Source organism: Neolamprologus multifasciatus, chromosome 12 (genome assembly GCF_963576455.1).
Source record: "Neolamprologus multifasciatus chromosome 12, fNeoMul1.2, whole genome shotgun sequence".
In the NCBI taxonomy this organism is placed as follows: domain Eukaryota; kingdom Metazoa; phylum Chordata; class Actinopteri; order Cichliformes; family Cichlidae; genus Neolamprologus; species Neolamprologus multifasciatus.
Window position 1 is genome coordinate 17500213 of NC_140450.1, and position 9929 is coordinate 17510141.

The window sequence follows — 9929 nt, forward strand, 5'->3', positions numbered from 1 at the left end:
TACTAAGAAATGTCAAAGCCGTTATTTAATGGGATAATAATAAACTACACCCATACTTGGGAAATTGGCTATGAGTAGCGTAGTCACTGCCCTGAGCTGCACAGCACAGTTGCCTTACACCTAGAAGGTCCTGGAGTCTGAATCCAACCCTTGCTGGGGCCTTTCCATGGGATGCTTAGAGGTTTTTTCTAGGTATTTAGGCTTCCTTACACAATTCAAAGACATACACGGGATGAGGTTAATGCGTGTGCCTGAAATGTTTCTAATTGTAAATGTGAGTGTAAATAGTTGTCTGTCTGTGTCAGCCTTGCCACAAAGTAGCACCCTGTGTAGGGTTTACCACTTGCAACCCTGATTTGGATAAGCGCAAGACAGTGGATGAATGGAAGGATGGATTACATCACACCCATTACATCTTCTTGCCTACGTTCTGCTACACAGACAGACTCCTCTACAAGAACAAAGCACCTAGCTCTGAAATTAACCTGTTAACCTGACCTAGGCACATCAGAGGATCATCCCAGCACACCAGAATAATTACATATAATGCCATTATTTTGATAATTGATAAGTTTAAATGTGTCCAAACTCCTCTGTGCTTATACAACTATAATACCATTACCTTAGTTGTGTAGTCATGATAGTAGTGTGTTTAAAAGCATTAAAATCCACTGAGACATATATGCTAGATTTTAAGAAAGAGTGTCAGTGTGATATTTTGAAACGCTATGTCATAAGCCTGAAATTCCCTGGCTTCCTCAAAATGGTTCACTTATCTCACAGTCTCGCTGACTCCAACATGCAACAAAGTCTAATGCTGTTTCATGTTGATGTTGTTGAGCTTTTGGATAAAACTGATATCACTCCAAATGAAGGCTTGCAATAACGTTTAGTTGCTATTATATGAGCTCAGGCAACTGCTGCTTCACTCTTTATGGCTGTTTTTGAAATTAAGGATCATGAGTTTTACAGTATTAACTTGTATTGGGTAATTTCAATAGATATTTCCAAACAACCTTTATTTGTCACATACACAATCATACAGAGTACAACATGTAGTGAAATGCTTGTGTCCGCGCTGCAGACAGGCTGCAGACAGGCTGCAGACGTGCCACTCCAGGGCTTGGTTTTAGCATGGGGGATCTAACCATACTACTCATGTTACTGGATACCAGAACTTGTGACTCCCACTGCAAAGGTGTGTAGTCTTACCACTACACTATCCGGCTCCCACACATATTGTTATGGTTTTGAGTGGTTCTGGACTTTATGATGTACTCTTGAGTATCAGAGGTGTATTATATTCGGGTTCTATATGTAAATCTTTGTTTACGGTATTTCCTAGTGCTTCTGAGTTTTATTGTCTATGTTTCTTAGTTTTTAGTCTTTCTTTAGATTCTGCTAGCCCACTAGATTCTGTGATCCATATACGTTTTCCCAGTCGTGTCCTCGTATCTGTCACCTCTGTCTGTGCTCTGTCTCTGGGGTTGTCTGGTCTCCCCATTTAGTTGTGTCAAGTTATTCTTGTCTCCCCTGGTCAGTCATGTCTCTGTGTCTGTTTAGCCTTTTGTCTGTATCAAGCTCACATGTCCGTGTCTCTTCCTCAGTGTTATGTTTCCTGTTCTGTTTTGAATGTCCCTCATCTTGTGTGCATTATGTTGAGTTTTGCTTCCTGCTGTCTCAGTCCGTTTCTGTTTGGCTCTGTTCCCCATGTGTCTCCGCTGTGTCTCGTTACCTCATTATTTAATATCTACATTTTCCTCATTTTTTGTCATATTGTCACCATACCTTTCCATCTTGCTGTGTGCTCTCTTGTTATGTGTTTCCTCGTAGCCACACTTTCCTAGTTCCTTAAGTTTTATATTTTGTATCATTCACGCTCGTAAGATTATAGAAGTAAATCTGACTTTTTAAGTTAAGTTTCCATGTTTCTAAGTTGTTTTTTTAAGGTCAAGAGTCATATTTTTTTGGCCTTACGAATGTGAAATTGTAATAAATGAATAAAAGAAATAACTTTTGGAATCAAATTTAATCACTTAACTGATTTATTCAGGTAATTTAATTGTGTCAGCAGAAGAAACATTAGTATGAGGAAGACTGGGACTGAGACTGTTTTATGTGGTCTGATTTGTATCCTCTAAGATTTCTAACTGCTGAGTTCAAAGTTCTGGGCACAAGTCATATTTACAAACCTCTACAGTTCAGACTTCATCACTCAGTACAGTGTTTAATATAAATGGCATAACAGGGCCATACAATAGAGTAGCATGACAGCGATAAACAGAAGAGAGCATATTTGGATATGGTTCAGCAGAGAAACAGAAGAGCTGACAGTTTTATGTTGAACATTACAAAACAGCTGCCTAGTTGTATATCTTAAACAGCAACATTAACATTCAGTGCAGGCACATATTGTGACCATCTGATGAAAGTATGTGTGCTCTAAACTTAAAACTCTGCTGAGAGAAATATCTGCTTCTTTAACAGCTAAATGCCTTACTATGCTCAAGAGCTCATTGCTAACTAACATATTTGCTCACTGGTTGCCTCCCTTTTCAACATTTTCCTTTTTACACATTTTAATAGGTTTTTTTGTTTTGTTTCTTTGCCTGTCCCATTTGGATCTTTAGCCATCAGAATTGTTGTCTGAAGGCCAAGAAAGATGCCAAGTGGATTTACTTTACCAAGTGGGTCACCATGGCCTTGCCATATTGGTCCATTTGATTGACCTTTATTATAATTATGTATTTATTTTATTTTTGTTTTTTAAAGACGGGACAGACATGACTGGGGGATAGGACAGGGAGAAAGAATGAAAGAAAGAGAGGGAGAGAAAGAAAAATAGATGGGAGAAGAGATGGTGAGAAAGGGGGAAGACAAAAAACAAAAACAAACAAAACACCTGGATCACCTGTATGGAGATAAAAAAAAAAAAAAACCAGAAGAGAAAACAAACAACAAAGAGTAACATAATAAAAACAACACCATCACAATAAACTAGCTAACAGTAGATACTAAATATTACATGTTATTGTTTTTTTTTGTTTTTGTTTTTGTTTTTGTTTTTTAATTTCACCTGTTGAGAATGAAAAAAGAAAACAAGCAGAAGAAAACGAGAGCAATAGAATAAACAACATCATGATGATCTATGGGAATATAACAGTAAATACAGCCCCATCCACCAGGGCATGAAGCAGGTATGGAGGAGATCAACATTTTAATAGTTTTAAGACATCATAATTTTATCACATGTAATATAAAACACATGCAGTTTTCATGCTGGCTAAGTGATGCAAAAAACTATTTTTCTGCCTGTTTATTTAAAATAAGCAGCTGAGACAGAGGTTTGGTGATCACTCCCATCACTTTCCCCCTTCTCAGAGTTCCAGCTGCAGCTTTATGCACTACTTTCAACCTAAGCTGCATTTCCATTAGATCTTTCTGACTCAGCTCTGTGAAGTAGAAATCTTCATTGAAAACTGGGCTCCGGCAGTTCCTGATGGTGGCACTCTCCTGCTGTTGCAGCTTCCCGGGAGTCAGACACAGACTCACTGCACAGTTCAGTGTCTGTCGGTCAGTATCACTCCACAGGCCTTCCACAGACACCACACGCACTCGGACTGTGGATAAGGATGACGACGTCCTGCCGGAGAATTTGGTGTGCTCAGCGGAAAGGCGCACTCTGCCATGGCCCTGCAATGGGAGGACATGCACCCGCTGAAGTCTTTCCTGGCACTGCAGAGCATCCATCGGGAGGAGGGCTGGTGGAGTTAGGTTGCCTGAGTTTTCCTCTAAGCTTAATGGGCTGCTGAGTGAGGCTGTTAAATCCCCTCTCTTCCACTTCCTCCTGCCCGCCTTACTGTCAATTAATGAAGGGCAAGATACTGTACCTTTAAGGCGGCCACTGCTTGATGAGACATAAAGGGAGGATTTGACACAATAAGGTGAACTGAGGGGAGAAGAGTCACTGGAAGAAGGTGTCTCGCTTTCTGTCTCAGACATACTCTTGCATAAAAACACCGGAAGAAATCCAGATAAAGTTTTCTTGGGAAGATTCATCTCTTTTGCCAGCCTTGGTGCTGCAGCAGGCATATTTCTATCAAGCAGGTAAACAGGGCGTTTTGAGTGGAACAAAGACTCTTTCCTCCGAGTGTTGGGGCTCTCATAAATTCCACCCAGGCCGTAGCTCTCTGCAGAGAATGGCAAAGGCTTCTTTGTAGCTTTCCAAGCCACTGATGTGTCACCATTTTTTGTCTTCACATCCTTTGTCTTTACATGAGGCGTGTCTGAAATCTGCCTACTCTTAGGAATCTGGTTCTGACCGAATACAAACAGTGGCTTTTCCTCAGCTTCTAGCAGTGGGCTTTGCCTGCAAAGCCGTGGAGGCAGACAGAACTCTGGGATCATGTCTGGGGTTAGGACATTGTTGTGCAGATTACTTGAGAAGCTAGCCTTTGAAGGGAAAAGTGCATCCTCCTCATTCTTTCCAATGTAACGACTCAACTCCTGAGGAAGGCTCTCCATGCTCTCCCTGATCTTCTCAAGAACCCACATGGCTGTTTAATGTTGATTTAAGGATTTGAATGTAGTTCCCTTTCCCCACCTTTGGTGACAAGAGTAAAGTATTATTTAATCAAATATAGAAATCTTGGAACAGAATAGCACACTTTTCAGAAATAAAACAGCTTTGCCAAATGGTGAAATGATTTTTTTCTTCTTACCTTTGGGGTTGTGATGTGTCTTTCTCCAGAGAGAGACCTGCCTGTGTGTGTGACACATGTGTCAGTGAGGTTTTAAAGGTAAGGGTGAGGCTCTGTCTGACTGATCTGACGCCTCCGCCTGGATTAAGCAACATTTCCTAAGCAGACATACACAAGAGTACACATAACAAACACAGAGTGATGAGTGTTTCTGGGTGGGTTGCAAATCAGAACGATGTGTTTAGTTGTGCTGGAATTGTGTGATGTCAGCTTTGCATCGAGTTGAGACAAATTACATCATTACTCTAATGTCCATGTTTTAAACAATAAAAGAAGAATGGTTACAGTCAACAAAGACACACCCTGCTCTAAACTACACATGAACCTACAAACAAACATGTAAAGTGCAAATTTAAAATATACAGAAAATGCTCCTGCCCTGTCTTTGTGGTTTTAAATCGATCCAGATTTGTTACAAATTTTAATGGATTCTTAATTTGCTCGTGCTCCACTTGTCCACTTGTGGATTAAGTTTCGCAAAGGTCAGCTTGGAAGTCTTTTTGTGATTTTCAAAAAAAAAAAATCCAAACCAACCCACTGACAGAATGCTGAGACCACGTATCTCTGCCTCTGCCTCAAATGGATGACATTAAATACATCCAATAACTGCATGTAAACATGTAAGACATCTTGAGCACTCGGAATATTTATTAAAAGATGTCCCAAAACATAATGTATCAGTAGTAAAGTGCTGAAGAGAATGATGTTCATGTGATTAAAACACATGATTGATCACTGAAACATGCTATTTTGATCATAATGACGTAAGCATAATCGACTTTTCACAGAGAGCTGACCTCTTGTTCAAAGCAGTTCAAAGACAGGAGCCACCACCTCAAAGGTCCTCTGACCTTTAAACAGCTGGTAATGCAGACACACAACTGACCTAAAGTCTAGACAGGCTTCAGTCTCTATGTGTTGTCATGAAGGTGAAACTTAACTATTTAAATATGGATGATGACACCATTGTGTTCCGATCTGAATTTTAATGCTACGTGCCAAATCAGCTCAAGATGAATTCATTCCTCATTTGATTCTATTCAGACATTTCCAGGATTTAAATGACCTGCTTCCTACATTTTTAGTATCACATTCTTACACAATGAAACCAAAAACCAGATTTCCATTGACTAACACACTTTGTCTTGTCCATGTGCTTTTGTCACTTTCTGCCCGATGGTTAACATCGAGATTGTAATTTAATTTTTCTCCCGTTCCAGATAACAAGCACCAGATTTCCATTACCAAGCATTAATCTAGATTATATTGTTTCCTGGCTCGTAATTCTGCCCCGGAGACAAGACAGTAACACGAGTCATGAGGAACGTGGTGAGTTTCAACTCTAAAATAGCACATTGGAGATCTAAATTTGAACAATCAGCAGCATTCTCCATAAAGTCTACTCATCTATGGGACAAACCTCCAACTAAACTCAGATTAATTACAGGTATTAAATCTTTCACAGTAAAAGCAACTAAGCAAATTTCATAATTGTGCATACATCCTTTTTTTCTTTTCTTTTTTTTTTTTTGTTGTTGCATTTTTTCACCTTTTAGGCCATGACTGTCTGTTTAGCACCCACTAAAATGTATTATTATTATTATTATTTTAATCTATAACCTTTGTTGTTTGTTTGTTTGTTTTCCAGTCCACCTTTTGTACTTTTTTTAATGTGTATTTTTCTTTTTAATGTGCCCCATAAATAAATTTAAGTTTGAAAATTTTAGGAGCCATATCTTAATTAATTTTCCCTTAATATTATATTTCTTTATCTTTTTCCTAGTTAATGTGCACTTATTGTAGTTTTCCATCTGTAGGGTTTTGTGATTTTATACAATTGAAAAAAAAATTGTATTGTGAATGTAAGACCTGGAAATTAGCTACAGCTTTAAGTAGCAATTCAATTTCATGTCACCACTGGAACTATGTTAAACTACATCGATCCTATTTAATAAAAAATAATAATAATTAAAAATATATATGAACATACAGGCTTTTGTGCAGTTAATTATCTGACCACAAGAGGGCATACATGGATTAAATATATTTTTTGTACCTCAAACCTTTCTTTGGTAAATGCATGACTTATAGTTAATATTTTTGTATAGCCTCATTATTATTATAACATCTATAAAACAACTGGAAAACTAAATGGTAGTCAGATTTGTCCATATAGACAAGCACATACGCAAAACATAGATACACCTTAATTACTTAATTAAAATGATTGTATATTATTGTTCTGGGTAAAGTTTACAGTAACAAACATTGTCCGACCCTGTGTGCCTGCCTCTATAAACAGAGCCTGTGACAAAGATGTTCAAAATAAAGATTCAGTTCAATTCAATATCAAGATGATGAATACAGTGAGTCTGGGGTCTCCACGTCACCCAGGAGTCAGGAGGCTTTTTGTGGTAGTGAAGATCAACTTTATTACAGCAATAAAAACCCAGACTGCTCTCTGTAATGGAGAGTTAAATGATTAGGAGTCAGAGGAGGACCTTGCCTTTAACTGCTGCCACAGCTCCAATTAACGTTAACGAGAGAACGGCACATTGTTGCCAAATGCACCATCGCTGTTGAGTGCATTAGTGTAAAAACCTTTTTTGTTCTGGAGCCTAACATTTTTAAAATGATAATTCAATCATTTATATTTTGTAGGCTTCATTTTGTTAATTCAGTGTGTGGAATATTATGTTAACTAATCAACCATAATGCTTTAAAGGTCTTATCCTACATGCACCTTTCATTTTTGTGATTTGCAGACTTTAATGGTCTCAGACACCACGATGTCTCTTGTTTGTCCATCCATGCTTAAGTGTGTTACCAGACTTTCAAATAAAGAAAAAAATGTAACAAATAAATATCAGCTAAGTGAATTACTCTTTTATTCAACAACCTCTCATTAAAGTTATTTGCAATCACTTAAAAATTCTCTTTATGCTACACAAGAAAGCTACACTTTAATGTTGTCTAAAAGCATTCTACATATGGTTCAATACATCATGAAAAAAAAAACAGTTTTATTCCTTTTATTATAGCTACAGAATAGCTAAGTGACTAGTGGCTGTTGGTTGATAATGACTGCTGTAGGGACAAACCAGCAGGTTCTTATCATCTGTTTTACAAACCAGCCTAAAAATGGATAAAAAGAAAAGAGCCAATTTATTAAAAATCATTCTGTGTTCTTGCACATCATCATCATTATTGTTATTATTGATGCAGTGTATTTCTTCCCCTTCTGGAGGCTGTAACTTAACCCTGCTAACCACCTGCCCAGGGCTAAAAGTGACCTTTGTTGCCTTCCTTCTTCACAAGAAAGGAACAATAGAAACTTTGACTGTGTTTCATGGAAGCTGATTCTTTGGAACATGCTCAGTAAGAAAAATGGTTATAGTATTGCTGATTCAGTTCAGTTGCTCAATGCGGCAGAAAAGACTTCTGGTGCCTGGTGATCAAAGATCAATCAGACAAGTCTTCGTGTTTGTTCTACCAGTTCTTCAAAGCAAGTCTTTTTCCATTTTTTTAAAGAATAAATCAATTTAATGTCTTTGCAGCTGAACTGAGTTGTAATGATTCAGTAATTTTGCCTTATATTGTAAAGCTGTGTACCTAACAATGAATAACATGTGTTACAAAGAGGAGAACTTTCCAATATGAAGTGAAACAAAGAAAGTTTTTTTTCAATTACACTTTTGTAATTAAATGGCTGTATTAATCGATTCATATACAAAATACAAAAATAAATTGTTTAGGGACATACAGAAAAGACATATGACATTAGTCACAACACAAAAAAGGCAAAATCTGTAATATTTGTATCATATTTTATTTCTTTAAATTTTAAAGGAACTCTGTGAGAAATCATCAAATTACATCTTTGCTTATTCTTGTACCAATAAACTAATAATCGAGTCCTGGCAGTTTTATTAATTCAAACCTTTGTTATACGGTTTTCACTGAAACACTGCCAGTCATCATGTTTTGACATTGTGTAATGAGATTGAAAATTTCAAGTACAAACTCAGCAGGGAGAGAGCTGATGACACACTTGTTCATTTCCATTTCTCTTTAATCTCTATTACTGACGATTCATATGGGCCCATACGAGCACTCATTTTCTTACAAAGCACTTAACCTCTGACAAACTGCTGAAGTTTTTTTGGCCACAGAACTTCTTTGTCCTGTGAAGAAGAAGAAAGTGAAGAAGCGGGGAAGTCAGAGAGGAGAAACAATGGGAAGCAGGCCAGAGAAGGTGAACCACTGACCTATTTTGAATTGATAATTAAGGGTAATAATGGCTAATAAGCTGTAATAATTTGGGCCAATAAAGAAAGTTGGCAGATTGATGATGATGATATGAGCTGCATCAGATGACCTTGCTCTGACGACAGAGCAGAGACAATACACTTCAACCACGGCGGTGGATTAAATTTGACCCTGGATCAGTGAATCATTGGGTAATTATTAAGGAGAAAGAGGAGTGGTGGGTTGTAGAGGCTGAATGATGGAGATATGGCTGGGGGATGACGTAGAAACTGTTTTTGATAAAAGAAAAAAAACCAAAGATTCTCTTTGGGTACATCACACCCAACATAATAGGGTGACAAAGAAGAATGATGGAGGACTCTGGTGCAGAGTAGTGACGATGGAAAAAAAAGAGAGACAGTAAAAGAGACAAGTTGGAGAGGGAATGCAATACATTACAGAGAAAGGACAAGAGTTATAGTAATGTGCAGCGGTCCGGAGTGACCTGTCGTTAGGACTTTTCCCCTGACAGCTTCTCTCTGTCTCCAGGCCTGATGCCAGTATGCTAATTCCCCTCAGATGGTCTTTTCATTGGTTCACGCTGACTCCTGTCGACACGTGCCAGATGACTGTCCCCTTGTCCCCCTATTAAACACCACAGCAATGAATATTGCAAGCCGATCGTTTGATTAAGATAAGAGCAGAAAAAATCCGTATGCCAGCTGCCTGATTGCAGTGAATCACATACACTGTTATACTGAGTTATCACACGGACCACAACTATACAGTACAGTCAATGTAGTAAACTTAACAAAAAAACTACTTCAGAGAACAGATCGTTTGCTCATTCTTTTAAAGTAATACATAAAAAGCTTAATAGTAAATTATATAATCTTGTTGTCATACAAGAGAAAGTGACAT

The 9929-nt window shown here is 37.9% G+C and overlaps 1 protein-coding gene across 1 annotated transcript; it reads right to left on the bottom strand.

Annotated features, from left to right (window-relative positions):
- Positions 1-1128: 1128 nt before the first annotated feature.
- On the bottom strand, positions 1129-5037 carry LOC146506728 (C2 calcium-dependent domain-containing protein 4C). Its single transcript, XM_085179441.1, has 2 exons — positions 4722-5037; positions 1129-4603 (listed from the first exon to the last, which is right to left on the bottom strand). Exon 2 carries the CDS (start codon positions 4552-4554, stop codon positions 3301-3303), a length of 1254 nt encoding a protein of 417 aa, XP_085035567.1. The 5' UTR covers positions 4555-4603; positions 4722-5037; the 3' UTR covers positions 1129-3300.
- Between the last annotated feature and the right edge of the window lie 4892 nt (positions 5038-9929).

Coding starts and splice junctions, on each gene's coding strand:
- LOC146506728 (XM_085179441.1), bottom strand. CDS start 4,554: ATGTGGGTTCTTGAGAAGATCAGGGAGAGCATGGAGAGCCTTCCTCAG.